The sequence below is a fragment of the Bos mutus genome, chromosome 15, assembly GCF_027580195.1.
Source record: "Bos mutus isolate GX-2022 chromosome 15, NWIPB_WYAK_1.1, whole genome shotgun sequence".
Taxonomy (NCBI): domain Eukaryota; kingdom Metazoa; phylum Chordata; class Mammalia; order Artiodactyla; family Bovidae; genus Bos; species Bos mutus.
This window is the reverse complement of record NC_091631.1, coordinates 4,063,242-4,087,194: the sequence shown is the minus strand read 5'-3', so window position 1 is coordinate 4,087,194 and position 23,953 is coordinate 4,063,242. Positions and strand designations below refer to the sequence as shown.

The 23,953-nt window shown below is 40.3% G+C and overlaps 3 protein-coding genes across 3 annotated transcripts; all 3 read right to left on the bottom strand.

Annotated features, from left to right (window-relative positions):
• Positions 1–5,051: 5,051 nt before the first annotated feature.
• LOC102269349 (olfactory receptor 4C3) lies at positions 5,052–5,978 on the bottom strand. The gene has a single exon (XM_005911225.2). It carries the CDS (start codon positions 5,976–5,978, stop codon positions 5,052–5,054), a length of 927 nt encoding a protein of 308 aa, XP_005911287.1.
• A 7,572-nt stretch (positions 5,979–13,550) lies between these two features.
• LOC102268799 (olfactory receptor 4C45) lies at positions 13,551–14,471 on the bottom strand. The gene is given in 1 exon segment (XM_005911224.2): positions 13,551–14,471. A coding segment is annotated over 1 exon segment (921 nt).
• Positions 14,472–22,143: 7,672 nt separating this feature from the next.
• LOC102269627 (olfactory receptor 4C5-like) lies at positions 22,144–23,074 on the bottom strand. Its single transcript, XM_070383244.1, is given in 3 exon segments — positions 22,144–22,697; positions 22,700–22,825; positions 22,828–23,074. Coding segments are annotated over 3 exon segments (927 nt in total).
• Positions 23,075–23,953: the final 879 nt, after the last annotated feature.

The window sequence follows — 23,953 nt, the reverse complement described above, 5'->3', positions numbered from 1 at the left end:
AAGCAATTTATAGATTCAATGCAATCCCTATCAAGCTACCAACAGTATTCTTCACAGAGCTAGAACAAATAATTTCACAATTTGTATGGAAATACAAAAACCTTGAATAGCCAAAGCGATCTTGAGAAAGAAGAATGGAACTGGAGGAATCAACCTACCTGACTTCAGGCTCTACTACAAAGCCACAGTTATCAAGACAGTATGGTACTGGCACAAAGACAGAAATATTGATCAATGGAATAAAATAGAAAGCCCACAGATAAATCCACGCACATATGGACACCTTATCTTTGACAAAGGAGGCAAGAATATACAATGGATTAAAGACAATCTTTTTAACAAGTGGTGCTGGGAAATCTGGTCAACCACTTGTAAAAGAATGAAACTAGACCACTTTCTAACACCATACACAAAAATAAACTCAAAATGGATTAAAGATCTAAACGTAAGACCAGAAACTATAAAACTCCTAGAGGAGAACATAGGCAAAACACTCTCCGACATACATCACAGCAGGATCCTCTATGACCCACCTCCCAGAATATTGGAAATAAAAGCAAAAATAAACAAATGGGACCTAATTAAACTTAAAAGCTTCTGCACAACAAAGGAAACTATTATCAAGGTGAAAAGACAGCCTTCAGAATGGGAGAAAATAATAGCAAATGAAGAACCGACAAACAACTAATCTCAAAAATATACAAGCAACTCCTACAGCTCAACTCCAGAAAAATAAACGACCCAATCAAAAAATGGGCCAAAGAACTAAATAGACATTTCTCCAAAGAAGACATACAGATGGCTAACAAACACATGAAAAGATGCTCAACATCACTCATTATCAGAGAAATGCAAATCAAAACCACTATGAGGTACCATTTCACACCAGTCAGAATGGCTGCAATCCAAAAGTCTACAAATAATAAATGCTGGAGAGGGTGTGGAGAAAAGGGAACCCTCTTACACTGTTGGTGGGAATGCAAACTAGTACAGCCACTATGGAGAACAGTGTGGAGATTCCTTAAAAAACTGGAAATAGAACTGCCTTATGATCCAGCAATCCCACTGCTGGGCATACACACTGAGGAAACCAGAAGGGAAAGAGACATGTGTACCCCAATGTTCATTGCAGCACTGTTTATAATAGCCAGGACATGGAAGCAACCTAGATGTCCATCAGCAGATGAATGGATAAGAAAGCTGTGGTACATATACACAATGGAGTATTACTCAGCCATTAAAAAGAATACATTTGAATCAGTTCTAATGAGGTGGATGAAACTGGAGCCTATTATACAGAGTGAAGTAAGCCAGAAGGAAAAACATAAATACAGTATACTAACACATATATATGGAATTTAGAAAGATGGTAACAATAACCCAGTGTACGAGACAGCAAAAGAGACACTGATGTATAGAACAGTCTTATGGACTCTGTGGGAGAGGGAGAGGGTGGGAAGATTTGGGAGAATGGCATTGAAACATGTAAAATATCATGTAAGAAACGAGTTGCCAGTCCAGGTTCGATGCACGATACTGGATGCTTGGGGCTAGTGCACTGGGACGACCCAGAGGGATGGTATGGGGAGGGAGGAGGGAGGAGAGTTCAGGATGGGGAACACATGTATACCTGTGGCGGATTCATTTTGATATTTGGCAAAACTAATACAATTATGTAAAGTTTAAAAAATAAAATAAAATTAGAAAAAAAAATATAAATAAATAAAATAATACTCTTCTTGAGGTAGGGGAGTTCAAGAGAGATGATAAACTTTTTATTAAGTAGCTGAGCAATAGACATGTAACCATGACCAGTGGAATAATAATGCCAGATACAGTTTTTTTCTTTTTTTTTTTCCCACAAGTATATTTTTGACAACTCATTAGACTCCTATCACCTGTCAGATACAATGCTTTTCATAGTCAATCTCCTTTCATAAGGTCATAAGGATGAGATTGTGCTGCTTTTTAAATTTTTAATTAAAATTTAAAATTTTTTAAAATTAAAAATTAAATTTAATTAAAAAATTTAAAAATATTTATTTTGGCAAAAGAGGAGGGTGAAAAACTTGGCTTAAAACTCAACACTCAGAAAACTAAGATCACGGCATACGGTCCCATCACTTCATGGCAAATAGATGGGGAAACAATGGAAACAGTGACAGACTTTATTTTTGGGGGCTCAAAATTCACTGCAGATGGTGACTGCAGGCATGAAATTAAAAGACGCTTCCTCCTTGGAAGAAAAGCTATGACCAACCAAGACAGCATATTTAAAAGTAGAGACATTACTTTGCCAACAAAGGTCCATCTGCTCAAAGCTATGGTTTTCCAGTAGTCATGTATGGATGTGAGAGTTGGACTATAAAGAAAGCTGAGTGCAGAAGAATTAATGCTTTTGAACTCTGGTGTTGGAGAAGACTCTTGAGAGTCCCTTGGACTGCAAGGAGATCCAACCAGTCCATCCTAAAGGAGATCAGTCCTGAATGTTCATTGGAAGGACTGATGCTGAAGGTGAAGCTCCAATACTTTGGCCACCTGATGTGAAGAACTGACTCATTTGAAAAGACCGTGATGCTGGGAAAGATTGAGGTCAGGAGGAGAAAGGGATGACAGAGGATAAGATGGTTGGATGGTATCACCAACCTTATAAACATGAGTTTGGGTGAACTCCGGGAGTTGGTGATGGACAAGGAAGCCTGGCGTACTGCAATCCATGGGGTCACAAAGAGTTGTACACAACTGAGTGACTGAACTGAACTGAACTGGGTCTTGCTTCAGGCACGTGGGCTTCTCTAGTCCTGGCCTATGGGCACTGGAGCCCTAGGGCTCAGTAGCTGTGGCTTTCAGGCTTTGTTGTGGTATCTCAGTTCCCTGACCAGGGACTGAATCTGGCTCCCTGCAATAGGAACGTGGAGTCTTAGCCTCTGGACCCTCAGGGAAGTCCCCTAAACTGCCCATTGCTGGATGCGCAAACTGAGGATCAGAAATGCTTGTTTGCCTAAGATGCCTTGTAAACTAAACAAAGAAACAATTTAGTCCCAGAGAGTAACTTTTAGAATGGTAGAAGCTTAACCAAGTTTGTAGAAATAGTGGAAGGAATAAGTGGAAGAGAAGAAAAAGATGATGATGATTAAAAGGATAGTTACCAAATTGTTGATGGTGATTACCTTTAGGTAGTGGGCTTATAAGTGGATTTACACACACACACACGTGTGTGTGTGTTGCCAGTCTTATTTTCTAAATTCTAAAAGAGATATGTGTTTAGGAGGAAAAATATTTTACATAGTCTTGGAGATAACACTTCCTTTGTAAACAAGATCAGCAATAATTTATGAGTCATCTAGAAAACTTCTGGTGGTATTTACTGATGTGTTTATTCCAACAGGTTGAAATTTTTCAAAAATGAGCAGTATTTGTAAGATGGTTGAGCTGCTGTTAATCACGACTTGAACAACAAAAAACAAGAGGGCACTACATCAGTCCTTTTGGCTATTTGCTATTTTAACTGTAATAAAAATAAAAGTGCTTTTTGAATTTCAAAAGTATTCTTTTCTAGAAAGCTTCCTGAGAGTTAACTGTGGGAAGCTGGCTTGGCAACTTTTTAGTAACCCTCCCAATGATTTCATATTTTGTAGTTAATTGGAAAATTAGCTCAATTATATTTTTATAATCTAACAGCAAAAATGAATTGGTAAAGGCTCAAGGTCTGCTATACTTAGCTATTATTAACTACATCATCAAAATGTGGTAAAGTTAAGAAAGACAATATTTTGCCTAAGAATTCGGCAACTGTTGTTTTTGTTATGCATAGAAGTTCAGGGTAAAGCAATAACTATTTCCTAATTATCTCTGAACTTAATGGTTCTTGGAGACTGATTTTGAATACCTGTAGAAGGAAAATTATTTTTCCATACTAATTTCTAGTTTTTTGGTTTTTCCTTTTTTAGTGTAAAAAATGGATATTTGTGGCACAGTGAATTACAAATCATTTGTCAAACAAGATATAAGCTTATTGTAAATTATAGGGATGGATGTGGTCAGAGTTTCATTTCTCTCATTCCAGGAAAGGAATAAAATGAATATGGATGCATGTTTTAAACTCCAGAACACTAGGATCCCTCAGAGTTTGAAACAGAGTCAGTAAATATATAAGGAAACGTCAATTTCCATCATTGGCAGAAAAATAAGCCAGTCTGTTCTAAATGAAGTATGTGTTTCAAACTTTAAATAGATATAGAAAAGTGAAAGAAAGCAGCCTCTTTATGGAAGGTTACAGAAGGTTGAAGTAGAAATAGCAGCTAAATTTAGGGGGCCATATGTGCCGTAAATTGGATAAAAACTTTACATAGATTGTCTAATTTAATTCCTATGATACTGCTTTGGACACGTTTGTGTCTATTTTCAAGACAAGCACCAGAGGCTTATGAAGCTTTGCCACTTGCCTCTAGTTGTGCCATGAAGAAGTGTGGGAACTGAGACTCAACTCAGGTTGATCTGTCTCCAGAACTGAGACCTTCCCTCTGCTGTATCGTAGCAGCTGTGCTGCTGATGCCATAAATGGTGATGAGAAGGAAGAGAAGCCAGACTTGTATGCACACAGACTACTACATATGGCGATGAGTGAAGTTATTTGCTTTAAGGGTTTTGCCTCTCATTTCTATAACTCAACTGATTATCATACAGACTCCAATGATGTCAGCATAGGTTGCCATTTAAAGATCGGTAAGATGGATCAAAAATAACTGATTCTGAGTTTTGTATCAGGCAGTTCAAAGCTAGATAATTTTAATGAATCAATTAACCACATCTGTAGATATGGTTTCTTCATTTCTAAAACAGGAATAATAATCATTCATGCCATATGCATTTCATATAGTTGTTTTATTATCAAATTAGGCAATTCATATGAAAGTCTAAGTAAATCAATGAAGTCTGTGACGATGAAGGAATGGATAAGATGGATTAAGATGTATATGGCAATAAGTAACAGGTTTTGGTTTGTTCCACTTTCCAAAATAAAGCCATTTTATTTCCTACTTTCCAACTTATTAGCTACATTTAAGATCTTGCTGTGTGAAGAACTTTGTCAAGGCATTCTTTACCTCTTCATTTCTCAGAGTGTAAATGAGTGGATTCAACATGGGAGTCAGGATACCATAAAATACTGCCATGTTTTTGTCTATAGATAAAGTAGATGACGGCAGCATGTAAGTAAACATACAAGGCACGAAGAACAAGGCAACAACTGTAAAGTGGGCCCCGCAGGTGGAGAGGGCCCTGCGCCTCCCCTCTGCGCTGTGGGACCTCAAGGAGCGCAGGATGACCAGGTAGGAGGCAGCCAGCAGGAGGAAGTTCAACAGGCAGATCACGCCACTGTTGGCCACCACCAGCAGGCCGATGACATAGGTGTCAGTGCAGGCAAGTTCCAGCAAGGGGTACAAGTCACAGACAAAGTGATTGATCACGTTAGGCCCGCAGAAGGGCAACTGCAGGACCAGCAGGAGCTGAACCAGGGAATGCAGGAAGCCCCCCAGCCAAGCCAGCCCCACCAGCAGGGCACAGCGATGCCTGGTCATGACGGCCGTGTAGTGCAGGGGCTTGCAGATGGCCACGTAGCGGTCATAGGCCATCACCGTGAGCAGGATGATCTCAGCACCTCCAAAAAAATGAGCTCCAAAGAGCTGAGCCATGCAACCCTCATAGGAGATGGCTCTCCCCTCATACAAGGAGTCAGCTATGAGTCTAGGGGCCATAGAAGAAGAATAACAGGTATCAATAAAGGACAGGTTGGCCAGGAAAAAATACATAGGGGAAACCAGCGTGGGATTACAGGTGATGGTGATCACAATGAGAATATTGCCACAGACTGTGATCCCGTATATGGTCAAAAAGGCCACAAAGAGAGCTCTTTGCACTTCTGGGTTCTGTGAAAGTCCCAGCATGAAAAATTCTGTGATGTTGTGTGGTATTTCCATAGAGTCCAAGGACACCGAGGATGCAAGCACAGCATTGCCTATAAAGTCAAGAGAGACACAAAATGTTACAAGATTTCGTTTAGCCAAACCCACTTCTCTTCATCCCTCTTAACCCATTCTGTTCCAAAACTTGTGTACCAATTCATCCTGTTAACCACAAAATGTAAGCATGTCTGTTAACTTTAGCATCACTGGGCAATAGATATCTAAGTTATTATATGAAAATAATTATTCAATTTTCTAGAATTTATTTTGTTAAATGGAACATTTGGTGGACATCGATTTTCTAATTTGACCAGAAAACATCTCTGACAGTTTTCAGCAGGGTTCCACATGGATACAATGGCTCTCAAGAAACCCATGAATACTTAGGATCTTCTGAAATCTCTGCATGCATAGTTCATACCCTTTGAATTAACTCTTTTTCCTTGCAATGAGGTTTGCTACATTTTCTGTTGTGCTTCCAATAGTAACAGAAATTGATGCAAAGCAAACTGAAGTAGAGTAGGGAGACATTGACTTGGTTGCAGCTGGAGACGCCCAAGTTCTCTGTTTCTCCTTGTTCATTTGCTCCCACTTCTGCCTGAGCTGCGGGCAGTATCATGTATAAGAAGTTAAATTACTCTTCCCCCTTGCTGTACACACTATATGTATGTCTGGGCTTTACTTTCTCTGGACTTGGTGAAATCCTTCTAGTTAAAGGCTTCCAGTCCTTCTACAATCGACAGGGATGAGTCAAAGTTAAAAAATTAAAAGTGACCAGCAGTGAAAGATTCTATTAAATGATTATCTGCCTATTCACTACATAAAGGAAGCTACAGGAGGAGGAAGAAGAGATATTCTGTCTTAACCAATGTCCTTGTAAATTAGAATCTCATCTGACAAAATATTGCTACTCATGCTTTATTCTCCTAATTACATTAAAGAAATGTTTGCGCTATTCTAAGTTTTGATTAAACAAAAACTGTCACTCATCGCACCCACCAACCATCTATTATTTTCCTGGAAACATCAGATCAGATCAGGTCAGATCAGTTGCTCAGTCGTGTCCGTCTCTTTGTGACCCCATGAATCGCAGCATGCCAGGCCTCCCTGTCCATCACCAACTCCTGGAGTTCACTCAGACTCACGTCCATCGAGTCAGTGATGCCATCCAGCCATCTCATCCTCTGTCGCCCCCTTCTCCTCCTGGCCCCAATCCCTCCCAGCATCAGAGTCTTTTCCAATGAGTCAACTCTTCACATGAGGTGGCCAAAGTACTGGAGTTTCAGCTTTAGTTAGCATCATTCCTTCCAAAGAAATCCCAGGTCTGATCTCCTTCAGAATGGACTGGTTGGATCTCCTTGCAGTCCAAGGGACTCTCAAGAGTCTTCTCCAACACCACAGTTCAAAAGCATCAATATTTTGGCTCTCAGCCTTCTTCACAGTCCAACTCTCACATCCATACATGACCACAAGAAAAACCATAGCCTTGACTAGACGGACCTTTGTTGGCAAAGTAATGTCTCTGCTTTTGAATATGCTATCTAGGTTGCTCATAACTTTCCTTCCAAGGAGTAAGCGTCTTTTAATTTCATGGCTGCAGTCACCATCTGTAGTGATTTTGGAGCCCAGAAAAATAAAATCTGACACTGTTTCCACTGTTTCCCCATGAAGTGATGGGGTCAGATGCCATGATCTTCGTTTTCTGAATGTTGAGCTTTAAGCCAACTTTTTCAGTCTCCATTTTCACTTTGATCAAGAGGCTTTTTAGTTCCTCTTCACTTTCTGTCATAAGGGTGGTGTCATCTGCATATCTGAGGTTATTGATATTTCTCCTGGCAATCTTGATTCCAGCTTGTGCTTCTTCCAGCCCAGCGCTTCTCATGATGTACTCTGCATATAAGTTAAATAAACAGGGTGACAATATACAGCCTTGATGTACTCCTTTTCCTATTTCGAACCAGTCTGTTGTTCCATGTCCAGTTCTAACTGTTGCTTCCTGACCTGCATACAGATTTCTCAAGAAGCAGATCAGGTGGTCTGGTATTCCCATCTCTTTCAGAATTTTCCTGGAAACATAAATCTTCTTAAAGTAACTAAATCTCCCAACTTGCTGAAGATTTTATGCTCAGTATGATATGAATGAAAGGAGAGTCACTGAGTGTCAGAGGAAGAGACATGCAAATATAAGAAGTGCTGGAGAGAAGATTCTTGTATTGATCAGGAAGCTGCACACTTTCTTTCTAAGCGTGGTTACACAGGCAAATGCAGTTTATGCAGGAAACAAATCTGATTATGAACTTTTCAGAAGAGAACATTATGGCCAAGAGCACAAATAGCAGTGATAAGTGCCATCTGTATAACACTTAGTCTTTGCAAACACTGTCCTAAGAGCTTTAAATATATAAGCTCATTTAATCCTCAACATCCCCACAAGATAGATTATTACTTTTCTTCTCATTTCTTCAGAGGAAGAAAGTGAGAAACACATTTAGAAACTTACAGAAGCATAGTCAGCCAATAAGTTGCAGAGTTAAGACTTGGGCCCAGGCAGTTCTGCTATAGAGTCTGTGGGCTTCACCATAGTATCCTGACACATAAACTCACTTAAGTTTGAGTATTCCCAGTACCATTTATTTTCCGTGTAATCATGGGCAATTTCTCAAAGCCTCAGTGTTCTTATCTATAAAATGAAAAATAAGAGTACTGCTACACCCTGAGTCTGCAAACAGCAGTCATGAAAACAGTGCATATCAAGTGTTTGTACAGAGCCTGGATATGACACCCACTCCAGCAATGGTATCGCTGAAGTCACTGTCATCAATGCCACGGACAGCAAGTTACATTCACTGGATCTGAGGACACGAGTATGTCGTCAGGAGTTTTGTCTTTGTTTTTGTTCTTTTACATCCTAACATCATGAAATAGTGGACCTGGGCGAGTTATTGAAGGGTCACCTAGACCAGCTCCAAGCATATCAACCCAAATATCACTGTTTCATGTGCCTAAACTCCTGCGTGAGATTAAAATTGCTTTTCTCATTTAGGCAGATCTCACACTGGGGATGTGCTGTTGATTGCAGGAATGCATCTGAGCTGCAAGTTTCTTAGACTAGTATTAGGAGAAAATTCCAAAGGGCATCATTCATTCACAAGCAGCTGAGAATTTGTTCCATTATCCATTTCCCTCTTATTTCCTGAAAAACCCTACGGCATTACAAATCACCTTTTCCAGTTGTCTCTGTATTAAAGGTGGTGGATTTAAGACTCAGATGAGGAGCAGATGGTCCAAAGTTGGACTGATGGTCCGTGGTGGAGGCGCAGCTGGAACCCAGGCCACTCGGCACTCCTCTGTGCTTTCCAGTGTCACCACCACCAATCAGTAGAGAACAGTATATAACAGATAATAGTAGATAATCCAGTATCTGCTTTCTCTATCATTGAGAAGCCAAAAAAATGCTGTGGCTCAGCTTAGGGAGAAAAGCCTCAAAACAAAATAGCTGGCTTGTCGTCTCTGCTTTCCACTGACAATGCTCATCAACATGGTCTCAGAAAATCTTTCCCTTGCCACTGAAAAGGGTGACTTATAAGGTGGGCGTGATAACATGCGATTATCACTGCGAGGTTTCTCTGAAGGCTAATCCTCTCCCCACAGCATCACTTGCTGAAACAGTTCTGGGGCTTGGTTTTTGCCTCATTCACAGGTTAGAACACTGTGGTGCCATCGTTAATTAGTCCCTTTGAATGCAGTTTTGGTCTCACAAGGAAGAGACTTTCACCTTACTTCCTAAAAGTGCCTAGTGTCCTTCTAGCATCTAGAGAGAGTCCACCAGTTGTCAGGAGGAAAAGGGAGTTAGGATATTTCAGGAACAGATATTGGAGGGTTAGTGTCTTTAGGAAAATTGATGACTGGACAACAAGGACAAAAATTAATCGCATTTATTGATCATCTTCGTGTTCTAAGTGCAGGTCCTAGGCGCTTTCACATATAGTATCCTTTGTCGTTTACTCCTTAAGTTGTGTCTGACTCTTTGCGACCCCATGGACTGTAATCCACAGGTCCTCTGTCTATGGAATTCTCCAGGCAGGAATACTGGAGTGGTTTGCCATTTCTTTCTCCAGGGGATTTTCCCAACCCAGGGATCGAACCCAAGTCTCCTGCATTACATGCGATTCTTTATCACTGAGCCATCGGGGAGGCCATATATTACATACAACAATGTTAGGTAAATATCAATATTACTGTACTTGCTGCTGCTGCTAAGTCGCTTCAGTCGTGTCCGACTCTGTGCGACCCCATAGACGGCAGCCCACCAGGCTCCCCCATCCCTGGGATTCTCCAGGGAAGAACACTGGAGTGGGTTGCCATTTCCTTCTCCAATGCGTGAAAGTGAAAAGGGAAAGTGAAGTCGCTCAGTCATGTCCGACTCTTAGTGACCCCATGGACTGCAGCCTACCATGCTCCTCCATCCATGGGATTTTCTAGGCAAGAGTACTGGAGTGGGGTGCCATTGCCTTCTCCAATTACTGTACTTACTGGGCTTTAATAAGAATTAAATAGCAAAAGAAAAGCTCCTTGCACAGAGTAAACACACAAATAGAAAAAGCTGTCATAATTATGTTTTTTACACTAGCATTGATTTTTTGATGTTTACCCCATCCTAAGGGTAGGTTCGGAGAAGGCAATGGCACCCCACTCCAGTACTCTTGCCTGGAAAATCCCATGGATGGAGGAGCCTAGTGGGCTGCAGTCCATGGGGTCGATAAGAGTCAGACACAACTGAGCAACTTCACTTTCACTTTTCACTTTCATGCATTGGAGAAGGAAATGGCACCCCACTCCAGTGTTCTTGCCTGGAGAATCCCAGGGACGGGGGAGCCTGGTGGGCTGCCGTCTCTGGGGTCGCATAGAGTCAGACACGACTGAAGCGACTTAGCAGCAGCGCAGCAAGGGTAGGTTCACCATTATGTTCAAATAAAGAAATATTTTAGACAGAGGTTTTCTCGGCTTGAGACTTAAAGTCATAAATTAAGGTCAGAAATCTGTTGCCTCCCAAACACACAGAATGAGTGCTCAGGTCAAGACTTTATTCACAGAAAGGGCTCAGTAAACAGCTATTGTCACCAGCGTTACCAGTATCATCATCACCATCATCAGCCTTCTTTCTACATCATCCTGTGACATTCCATGTTTCTTGGGAACTACCACTAGATGTTTAAAAGATAATTTTGAGTTTTTAAATACACAGTTGCTTATATATATATTTATATATATATATATATATATTTTTCAAAATACTCACTCATAGGAGATTATGGCAAAGTATCTGTTGTTTAAAGCCTTTATAAATACAGTGAGAGCTAACCTGACAATAAAATCTTAAGAACATTAGAAATGCAATGCTGGCATCACCTTATGTTCAAATTCCTGGTTGGGAACCCTCCTGAAAACAAGTTTCTGAAGTCTTCCCCATAAATCACAAACTCTGTACAGAAATTGATCTCTTCGTCTTTCCAACTGAGCGCTCCCTTTTTCTCTTTCTTCTAGAGGATGGAAACAGGATAAAAGGATCCATTATCAGCGAGAGCTTCTGAAATAGATGCTGCTCAAGCTTCCCTCGTAGCTCAGCTGGTAAAGAATCCGCCTGCAACGCAGGAGATCCCGGTTTGATTCCTGGGTTGGAAAGATCCACTGGAGAAGGGATAGGCTCCCCACTCTGGTATTCTTGGGCTTCTCTGGTGGTTTAGCCGATAAAGAAGCCACCTGCAATGTGGGACACACGGGTTCGATTGCTGGGTTGGGAAGATCCTCTGGAGGAGGAAACTGGCTACTCACTCCAGTATTCTGGCCTGGAGAATTCCATGAACTGTATAGTCCATGGGATCTCAAAGAGTCAGACATGACTGAGTGACTTTCACTTTCAAACATCTCATAGCTGATCCCACCGGCTCTCCCATTTGTCACTACAGAGATATTTAAATGGAGTTTAATCCCAGAATAGGGAGTTGGTGAGGCACTCGCTCTCAACATTCAGAGAACTTTTTATTGGCTGAGATGACACATTTTGGAGTGAAGTGAGGCTGGGATGGACGTTTGGTCTCCCTGCTGTCCTGGTTAGTGAATAATGGTAGCGATGCTCTTGGGCTCCTCTGTTAGGAACCACTGCCCCCAGCATAGTTTATGCTCTTGTGGAATCTCTGAAAGTTGAAACAAAGTCTAAGCAATTTTTGTTAATTTTTAGCTGACTCAGTTTTCCTCTTGAAATCATTTAATCTGCACAATTTAAGGAAGCATGTAATGTTATTTTCCTATTTGTTGTTGTTTCTTAGCTGTGATGTTGTGCCTGACTCTTTGCAGCCCCACAGACTGTAGCCCACCAAGCTTCTCAGTCCATAGAATTTCTCAGGCAAGAACACTAGAGTGAGCTGCCAAGTCCTCCTTCTCCAGCGGATCTTCCAAACCCAGGGATCGAACCCGTGTCTCCTACTTGGCAGGCAGATTCTTTACTACTGAGCCACCTGGGAAATTCTTTTTTTTTTTTTTATTAAAGATGAAAAAAATAGATGAAACAATTTGCTAACATTTACTCGAATAATTAATGCTGGAGACAATAAGAGAAATTAAGCCTACTTTGTCCAAAGCTCTTAATCTCTATTTTTGAATCTCTTAGAATTTCATTACGTACATGGTATGGATTCTTTACTCTAGCTCAGATTTGTGATTTTGTGCTGTTCCATGACAGTTCCATGACTTGTTCTTAAATCACTGGAAATTTCCTATAACCACTGTTTTGTCTTGAGAATCTTCTTTTCCTTTGTCTGTGTCTAAAACCAGACTTTAATGTATAGATATTTTCTGCCTTAGCTCTATGGACTTTATCAACTATGTTTATTTTATGCCATCCAATTCTAATTCTTTTTGTAAACTCTTGTATACTACAAGGAATGATGAAGTGTAATTTTCAAAAAGTACTTTTGTGTGCAAATGCCATCTGTTTGGGATTGTGATAAGTAAAAATTTCTTTTTATTGCTGTCTTTATTTATAAACCTCTCAAACTTAGAAAGATCAGAAAAAGTGTATAAATGTACTTTTTGAAAGCTTATTTCCTACTGTTCTGTCCTTTTTTCATTTGTAGTTGTCTTCCCTCTTTTAAAGTAAAACTTCATTCTAGCTATGGTGCTGGGTATAACAAGTGTTCAAGAATATTGCTGTTGATCTGTTTCGTACCCACACTCAGGGCAACATTATGACTTTCGTGGACCTTTGGTACTTTCTTCCTCTTGGGTCTTCTCCTCCATGAAAATGTTAAAAATTATCTTTTCTGACTGCATGGTTGTATAGATGACTATAATCTAAGCTGCATTTAGATTATATTAATTTCTTTCTTTCTGTTGTAAAAGAAATTAAAACATTTCATGACCTCCTAAGACTATCGTGGGCTCTCAGCACTGAGTGTACTATGCCTTCTGAATATCAACCCTGGCTTACAATGTATGAGCCCCTAGAGAAAATTGATCCAGACAGAAGAATCATCCCAGTTCAATCAATTAAGAAGGGGAGAAATCTTGCCTAAATACTCCACACAAGATTTATTCATTACTAGTTTTCATTATTTGTCCCCAGAGCTTCTTCATGACATTTTTCACTTCTGCATTTCTCAGGGTGTAGATTAAAGGGTTCAGCATAGGAGTTACTATGGTGCAAAACACAGTCACAGCTTTGTCAATGGGGAAGGAGGTCGTGGGTCTTAGGTAGAGGAACGAACAAGGTACAAAGAACAGGATGACAACTGTGACATGAGAGGCACAGGTGGACAGGGCTTTGCGACGCCCTTCAGAGCTGTGAGTCCTCAGGGAGCGCAGGATGACAACATAGGAAGCAACCAACATTAGGAAAGTTAGCAGACACAGTGACCCACTGTTGGCAGAAATCAGGGGCCCCAGAGGGTGAGTGTCTGTGCAGGCTAGCTCCAGGAGAGGTATTAAATCACACATAAAATGGTCAATGACATTGGGGCCACAGAATGGTAACTGAACCATGAACAAAATCTGGATCCCTCCATGGAGAAAGCCTAACGCCCCAGCCATTCCAACCAGGAGAGCACACACGGGTCAACTCATCATGGCCATGTAGTGCAGGGGCTTACAGATGGCCACATAGCGGTCATAGGCCATGACAGTTAACAAGACAATCTCGGCTCCAGCAAAGAAATGTTCAGCAAAGACCTGAGTCATGCAGCCACTGAAGGAAATGGTGTTCTTTCCAGAGACCAAGTCAAAGACCAACTTGGGTGCTGTGGAGGAAGAGTAGAAAGCATCTATCATGGACAAATAGGACAGAAAATAGTACATGGGAGAGCCGAGGGCTGGGCTGGTGAAGACGGTGATGGAGATGAGCAGGTTACCTGCCAATGTGATCAAGTAGACGATCAGAAACACAGCAAATAAGAGTGTCTGCAGTCCTGGATTCTGGGTCAGGCCCAGTAGGAGGATTTCTGTTATGTTGCTCATCCTTTCCCTCAGTTCATCTTGAGTTGTACGCACGTAGTTGATCTGGAAAGATTACAATATTTCTGAGTGATGATATTTTAAATTCTATGGAAAAAATTTCATCATCTCTTTAGCCTGGGTCCCTGGGACTGGTGAAGCTACTCCCTTCACTTATCTCTGATATTTTACAGAGAGTTGTAAAGAAGAATGGGAGGAGTTTAAATCTCTCCTGATTCATATAATTTAAATATATTGTGACAATACCTTACAAATACCACAATAAAAGCAAGATATTTTTTATGAATATTGACATGCAGTTAACTTCTAAATTTTCTTTTTAGCTCTGAATGTCTCACAGATAGCCTTTTTTTACTCTGGGGGACAGATTTCATTGACAATTCTTTATAAAGTTATATTAATGCTTGTCTATTGAAATGAATATTCATAGGTATATGGACACAATATTTTAAAAATTAACTTTGTATCAGACATGAAAAGTACCAATCAAACCTTACTCTATACCAGCTGTGTTCTGTGACCTGTTATTCCTTTTTTTTTGAATTAACACACATGCACACACACAGACAGAGCTGCAGATGGAGTTTTTGTCGTTCAAAATGCCAAGAAACTCTCTTTATAACAGCTCTTTGAGCAGCATTCACTCAGCGACCCTGGATGTTGTGTCTGGCCCAACAAGATAGTTATGCTCACTCTTTCCACATCTTCGAATGTGAACATGTAAGTGGTGCAAAGTTCCCTGAAAAGTCCTCAATATTTCTGAAATGAGCTTTCTGTGTAATTGTTCTTTCACTGCATATAGAATAATGCTCTGGATTAGTTATATTACCCTACTCACATTTTGCTATGAAATGATGTAAGTCAAGAAGTTTTCCTGTTTCCTATTGACCAGACAAAAATATCAGGACCACCTGAAATAATACAATTTCCCCTTTTGGAATAAGTTTTTATCAATTAAGATGAACTTGAAATTTTCATTACTTAAATTACATTACATTTTTACATTAATGTAAAAATATTGAATATATATAAGAATGCATTCTTTTCCTGGGGAGTGAGACTGTATATAGGTTTTCAAGATAGACTACACATTGTTGTAACCAAGATCATAAGCTATTTTATTCGTTATCTTTCTTTCTCTCTTCTTTCCCTAACGCTTGCCAAAAACATAACTACATATTTTTTTCCTCAAAAATTTCTGGGCACAGAACTCAGCATCATGATCTTGGAGGTTTCAATAAAGATGAAGTAAGATAGTTTAGAGTTTTCAGGAAAGCTTATGCCTCAGCTGTTTTTCTCTCTCCATGACTCCAATGATGGCCAATCATTCTTCAAAGATTTAACTCACAAATACTTCAATGTGGTGGCATGGAAATCATGAAAAGAGGAAATAATTTTTAATAATTACAGAGATCTTCAGGATCAATCTACTTACTACTACTACTAAGTTGCTTCAGTCGTGTCCGACTCTGTGCGACCCCATGAACTGCAGCCCACCAGGCTCCTCCGTCCATGGGATTTTCCAGGCAAGAGTACTGGAGTGGGGTGCTAAGACATAAATGTTAATCCCAATCTTGTAAAAGTGACTTTAGTGATTCTCAACAGCATCTTGGCTGGGAACATTCCATACAGTATTTTCTATTGACATTTTCACATCATTGTGTCCAAATTCATTTTTAGAGAGAAAGGCTAAGTTTCAATTTACAGAATCTAACCACAAATATTATTTCAGTGAAATGAAATTGGCTAAGTTAACCATCTTAAATTTTGGGGAAGAGAATTAGCTATCACTAACTTGGATCAGTTGGTTGTGGATTCCTCAGTTTGTAGATTAAATCCAGACATCGCTTTCTTCCCACCAGGCATTTGCCCCACAGCTGCAAATAGACTGTCAACTAACAAGGAGGACAGTAGAATTCTTATGTCTCTAGACAACTCTCCCATTTTCTGGATTTACTCAGAAAACAAGCTGTTTGAATTAGGAAACTTTGATAGCTTTCAGATTTAATTTTAACTCACTTTCCAGGATTCTTATGAGATTATACATGCATCTTCAAATATATTATTCAAATGTATACATCAAATTATTCAAATTTGATTCTTCAAAGTAAGAAGAAACTTGCATATGAAATTGTGGAATGTATGTGAAAGTGAAAGTATTAGTCACTTAGTTGTGTTCAACTCTTTGCGGCCCCATGGATTGTAGCCCACCAGGCTCCTCTATCCGTGGAATTCTCCAGACAAGAATACTAGAGTGGGTTGCCATTTCCTTCTCCAGGGGATCTTCCTAACCCAGGGATTGAACTCCTTTTATTCCTGATTTAATCCATTCTTCTAACTCGTACTAACCTTGGGAGCAGGGTCTCCCAAACAGATCTTCACCTTGTTGATGCATGGCTCTGTGGCTGTTATTTACTTCAAGGCCCTTGTTTGTAATTCTTTCTTCATTGACTCTAGAGAAATGTTTAAATAGACTTTCAAAAAAGCTCAGGGTTTGGTAATACATCAATCTCCCAAGTCCTCAGAGGATTAGTAATTGGCTCTGTTGGAATCTTTGCTAAAGCATCAGCCACGGACTTTTTTTTTGCTCCTGTTTGACTCTCACAAACAACATTAGAGACCAGCTTTAGAAATGCAGTTGAGCTTTGGTTAAAAATATACTTCTGGCTATGGGCTTCCCTGGTGGCTCAGGTGGTAAAGAATCTGCCTGCAATGCAGGAGATGTTGTTGATCCTTGGGTTGGGAAGGTCCCCTGGAGAAGGGAATGGCTATCCACTCCAGTATTCTTGCATGGAGAATTCCATGGACAGAGGAGACTTGTGGGTGACAGTCTATGAGGTTACAAAGAGTCAGACATGACTGACTCACACACACACTTCTGGCTATAGTTTAGAATGAAACTTAGGTAAGATAAGAGCAAAGCTTGATATTAGGATTTTGTTGCTCATTTTGACGTTGGTGACCTTGCCAAAGGATATATGGGGTGGTTTTAGGCATAGGTCAGAGTTCAGAGAATGGATTTCTCTCTGAAAACATGAGTGTTTGGTACTATATGGTTACCCTGAGAGTAGAAATGCCAGTCTGGGCCAGATTACCCTCAGACATTGTGACATGTTTATTAGTGACTGACCGAGGAGACTTAACTAGCAGGTTCCCAGCTCCCAGACCTCGAGTAATTTAAAAGCCATGAACATATAAACTATCTCTGGGATGAGTACCTAGGTGACAGCCTCATGATGTACTATAGAGCTTGTAGCTTTGCCACACACAGAGGGAACCACTGGGATGTATAGCGATTTTACTGCTCTCCATGCTTTCTCAGAGTAAACTTTGAAAAAAGTCACGCTCAGCCAAGCACTCGTGTATAGAGACATCCAGAGGGAAAGAAAAGAAACTACAAAAAGGACACTCCACTATAGTCTTCTCTCCCTCAGCTTCGAGTGAAGAGCTGGCTGGAACTGCACAGAGTCATCTTTCTTTCTCACCTACCTTTAACTTTAAACCAAACTGATGCATTCCTGAAATTCAGAGCAGAGAGAGAAGCAATGCTTTCATGTTCTTGACAGTTAATGATGTTGCTTCTGTTAGCGGTCACCCTCACTCTCAGTCTGGCCCACTCTCTGATTTTTTTTTAATTGTCATAAAATATGTATAGAATGAAATTTACCATTTTAAGTATACACTTCAGTTCAGTTCAGTTGCAAAGTGTCCGACTCTTTGCGACCCCATGAATCGCAGCACGCCAGGCCTCCCTGTCCATCACCAACTCCCGGAGTTCACTCAGACTCACGTCCATCGAGTCAGTGATGCCATCCAGCCATCTCATCCTCTGTTGTCCCCTTCTCCTCCTGCCCCCAATCCCTCCCAGCATCAGAGTCTTTTCCAATGAGTCAACTCTTCCCATGAGGTGGCCAAAGTACTGGAGTTTCAGCTTTAGCATCAGTCCTTCCAAAGAACACTCAGGACTTATCTTCTTTAGAATGGACTGGTTGGATCTCCTTGCAGTCCAAGGGGCTCTCAAGAGTCTTCTCCAACACCACAGTTCAAAAGCATCAATTCTTCGGCGCTCAGCCTTCTTCACAGTCCAACTCTCACACCCAAGTACACACTTGAGTGGCATTAAATACCTTCACATTGTTGTGCAAACACCTCACCAATCATCTTCATAATGTTTCACCTTCTCAGACTGAAACTCCATATTCATTAAATAATAATTTATCATTCCTCCCCCCCCCTACGTCCTAGTCATCATTATATAACTTTTTTTTTCATGACAATCCAGGTGTCAATATATCATAATCTGTTTGGGAGAATAGCAGTTTGCTTCCTACTCTATGATGGGGAATCTTGAGGACATAAAGTAAAGGATTATGCTTCTGTCCAGAAGTGACTGAGAAAATCACACTCAGTCAAACTTCTTTGTAGAATACCCCTGTACAAAAATGAAAAAAAGCACTGTAAGTAGGAGAACTTTGCTTCTGTTTCCTCTTTTTCAGACTCTGATGTGGAGTTGATTGCAACCTTGTCAGGAATTATCTGGAGTGATGTAATTAACTGGGCATTTTGAGTTCAGGTTGTTCCTCTACCTAAGGAATTGATCAGGAGCAGGAATGGTTATGCTCCCTACCCACAGAACAATGCCCTATTGAAAAACTGTCTTTGGGGAAAATGTCAGAGTCCTTGGGAATTTAGAGAAACACTTATTCACATATGTAGAACATGGATTCCATCAGCTTGACTGGTTGGTTGGGGTTTTGTCCTGGGAGGAGGATGCCAACAGACACAGGATGACTGACCCATAGTGGGAACTTCCTAGTAACGACACAGAATAACTATAATTCTGATTGATCATTGATTTTGAGAAGATCAGAAGGAAACTGCTTTTGTTATCATTCTTATTTTTTTTCTTCTGGGACCCAATCCCTTAGATTTATCAAGACCCAGAGACACTCTGAGAGATAGTGAGGGACAAGGAGGCCAGGCATACTTCAGGTCAGTCCATAGGGCCTCAAAGAGGGGGGCATGACTTGGTGACTGAAAAACGACAAGGACAATTTGAGTGTAATCTGGTAGTTGATAGAATGGTGAAATCATGCAAAGAGATTGAGAATTCAATAGGAAGAGCTTGTCTCCTAATTTATAGAAGGAAGGATTATTAGAAAGGGAAATAAGCTAATAATGAGAATTTGGTGGGAGAAGGAAGAGTAGGGATGAGGTTAGGAATAACTGAGAAGGGATTTAAGTGATCACATAGATTGGAGCCAAAGGTACTGTTTCCTTGTTTTGACCCCAGATTGCATGTGAATGGCGGTTTGGTTAGAGCATAAAGATTAATGACCAAAGGTTAAAATTTTGATAGTTAACAAACTAAGATTTCTAAGAAGAGAGAAGGCAGTTGCATGCAGAACACACATAGCTACATTAAAACTAAATAGGAACCCTTGCATATCTATTAATAGCTTGCAACAGAGGGCTAAAAGGTGATATGGATACAATTATTGATGAGGAGGCTTGAGATTAAGAGAAAGATTCTGTTTTGGTCCTGGTTTTTCCTGAGAAGTGGGAAGCATAGCATCCTCCTGAGATACATGGACATTTTGTGGGGATAAAGTTTATAGGAAATCAGTGAAAATTTAGAACATATACTAAAAAGAATGTGTTGGAAGAAGGAACTGTTTGGAACAGCCAGAACATTTGCTTAACAAGTTTTGAAGACATGGTTCACGTTAGAGATGAAATTTTTGTTGGCGCTCCTTCCTAGTTAATAATGGGCTTCCCAGGTGGCTCAGTGGTAAAGAATCTGACTGCCAATGCAGGAGCTGCAGGAGACTCAGGTTAGATCCCTGGGTTGGGAAGATCCCCTGGAGGAAGAAATGGCCATCCACTTAAGTATTCTTACCTGGAAAACCCACTGACAGAGGAGCCTGGAGGGCTACAGTCAGCCCTTGGGTTCACAAATAGTCAGACCTGACTGACTGAGCAGCAATAGCTAGTTAATAATTTTCTTCAAGATCGCCTTATATCTCTGGTGGAGGGAAAGACATGATGGTGTATGAATTTCTGGTTTAGAAACTTCAGTTAATGTAATGCATTACACTGAAGAAAATGCTCTATTTAGACTTGGTTCCGTAAAGATGGACATTTATTCATTCTGTGCTTAGAGAATGAAGATAATTGCAAAAGTGATGGAAACCTTTTCTCTCCTTGATATTTATAAGTCTTTTAAAAGATGAAATGGTTCAATGTAACTAGTCAGGATAGGACCATTTTGCTGTGCAACAAATGAATCCTGAACTTGCACTCTGTCTATATCTCACATGATTTTCCATCTCATTGGTTTGCAATTGGTCTAAAATTTCCCATTCAAATTTGAATGTGCACACTTTCTGACTTGATTACTCACCTATCACCAAGTTAATTTTTGTTTGTACTGGATACTTCTCTATCCATTAGCTAAAGCACAAATTGGCGCCCCCCAAAAGTATTTTGAATATATTTTACAAAAACAGTGCTCCATAAAACACTGCCTGGGAAATTGTGTGCAAGATGGCTCTACAGTTGTGCCTGGAAGAATTTTATATCCTTTCTTAGCTTTAGACATAGAAAATAATTCATTTTGAGAAGAGCCCAGATTACACTGTAAAGGGTGCCCCTGGAATTGTGCAGCACTTGGTACTAATTTTGAAATGAGTCCTGTCTTTATGTCACTCTCATTTCTCAAAACTCATTCTTTTCTCATTGGTCATTATCTCTCACAATAATAGCTCTACCTTGCCTACAGTACTTTGGACTAAAACGTCATTAAAAAAATATTTGGTTGTTAGGACTTATTGTTTAGATATTTTAATTATTTGGCCTATTGGTTATACACTCTATATCTGAAGCTTTACAGAGAGTGCTTCTACTGAATACAGTAACTCAAAGTTTTTCCAGCCTCTGTGATTCTTTAAGTTGATTAACAATGCCCCTTTGGGGGCTTCCCTGGTGGTCCAGCAGTTAAGAATCCACCTGCCACTGCAGGGGATATGGATTCAATCTCTGATCCGGGAAGATCCCCTCATGCTGAGAATCTCTCACAAAAAACCTACCTGTGTACCTATTCATTAAAAAAAAATATGTAGTTGTTAAAATACTGCCCAGGCACCATTCTATATATGACTTTACTGAAGTTCCCTGACACCTAAAGCCCCAGCCTCTGTGAAATTAGAGAACAGCAGCTGCAGTGGTCCAGTGGTTAAGAATCACCTCAACTAGAGAGAAGCCCTCAGTCTCATCCGCTATCCAGATGCTGAAAACCCGTGTGTCACAACTCAACAAAGACTCAGTGTAGCAAAACACTTAAAACAAAACAAAAGAGAAAAAATTAGAAAACAAACCAGAAAAAACAAAAAAAAAACACAAAAAAAAAAAAAATAAAATTAAAAAGTAATAATTTTTTAAAAACAATGTCCCCTTGATTAGTAGTAATTTGTAGAAGCAAAGAAATTTCTAATTGAAGAACTTTAGTCATCATTTAATCAAATTGTGACATTTTATGAAAGATGAATCATTAAAGAGTCCAGAAAGCAAGGGGTGAATAATATCCTTAAAGTCATACCTTTTAACTTCAAAATCATTATCCTTTCTATTAGTCACACTTGTTCTTAAGATATGAATAGATTTTGTTTTATCTTGTCTACTCACAAAAATTGTTACCCAAGGTTACTCTTTGGCTCCAGAGCTTCTTCATGGCATTTTTCACCTCTGAGTTTCTGAGGGTGTAGATGAAAGGGTTTAATATGGGTGTTACCATGGTATAAAACACAGCCACTGCTTTATCAATAGGGAAGGTGATCGTGGGCCGAAGGTACGCAAATGTACAGGGTACAAAGAACAGGATCACTGCAGTAACATGGGAGGCGCAAGTGGAGAGCGCTCTCTGCTGTTCTGCAGTGTTGCCGCGTGTTCTTAGAGAGCAAAGGATGAGCACGTAGGAGGTGATAACAATGGAAAAGATGAGCATACACATCAGCCCACTGTTGGCAGCAACAAAAAGACCAAAGATGTGAGTGTCCATGCAGGAGAATTTCAGCAGAAGGAAAAGGTCACAGATGAAATGGTCAATGATGCTGGGGCCACAGTAGGGCAACCAGACTATAAAAAGAATTTGAATCAGAGCATGAAGAAATCCTCCAGCCCAGGCCATGGCCACCAGGAGGCCACACACTTGCCTGTTCATTGTGATGGCGTATGCAGGGGCTTGCAGATAGCCACAAAGCGGTCATAGGCCATCACCGTGAGCAAGATGATCTCAACTCCTCTGAAGAAATGCTCTGCAAAGAGCTGAGTCATATACCCACCGAAGGAGATGGTTTCTTTTGAGCACGTAAGTCAAATATCATTTGGGGTGCCATGGTAGAAGAGCAGCAGTGGTCTATGAAGGACAAGAAAGACAGGAATAAATACATGGGGGAACCTAAGGCTCTGCTAGTGGTGACTGTCACAATGATGAGTAGGTTGCCTGCCACAGTGAGAAAGTAGAGGAGGGTAAACAGAGCGAACAAGAGTTTCTGTACATCTGCGTTCTGTGTCAGGCCAAACAGGAGGAATTCCGTCACATTCTTCATTTGCTCCTTGAATCCAGTCTGGTGTTCAGATAACTGATTTCTCTGAGAATAGCACAGGGATCACAATTGTGAGGATCAATTTAGACCAATCTTAGTAAGTTTTCTCAGAATCATTTTTTGTAAGACTGATAAAAACATCAAGTAGATAAGCCCAAGACTTAAAGTTGGGCCATATTATTAGCCACAAAATGAACACATAACTGTCTTCTCTCTCTCACACACACACACTCCCACTCACCCACACATGCACATACACATTCATATACACAACCACAGTTTTATCACTGTTGACATTCAGTCATCTTTCTATAATTGTACATTGATGGGTATTCCCCCCAAAATGCTCATGTATTTTCTCCTGTAGGAAAAGAGGAATAAAAAGAGAACCCATACAAAGGAGCAGAGGCTTGAGTTCATGAGAATTTACTCCCTTGTTTCCCTTCTCTAGTCACTTGTGCTGATGAGGTTAAGCTGCAGAATTTATTATTCTTACTTTTAACTTGTTTCAGGGTGAATATAAAACATCGGGTAAATTCAACTCAAAATTAGGGGTAATGTAGTTGCACCTCAGAAAAAGCTGAACTGATTGAATCCTTAAGGCTCCAGTAAGGTATAGCTTCTTTACCTAAGGTATACTTCTTAACAAGGTATAACTGAGGGTTTCCCTGGTGGCTCAGGTGGTAAAGAATCCACCTGCAATGCAGGAGACCCTGGTTCAATCCCTGGCTAGGGAAGATCCCCTGGAGAAAGAAATGACAACACACTCCAGTATTCCTATCTGGAGAATCCAATGGACAGAGGAACCTGGTGGGCTACAGTCCATGGGGTCACAAAGAGTCGGACATGACTGAGCAACTTCACTTTCACTTTTGAGGTATA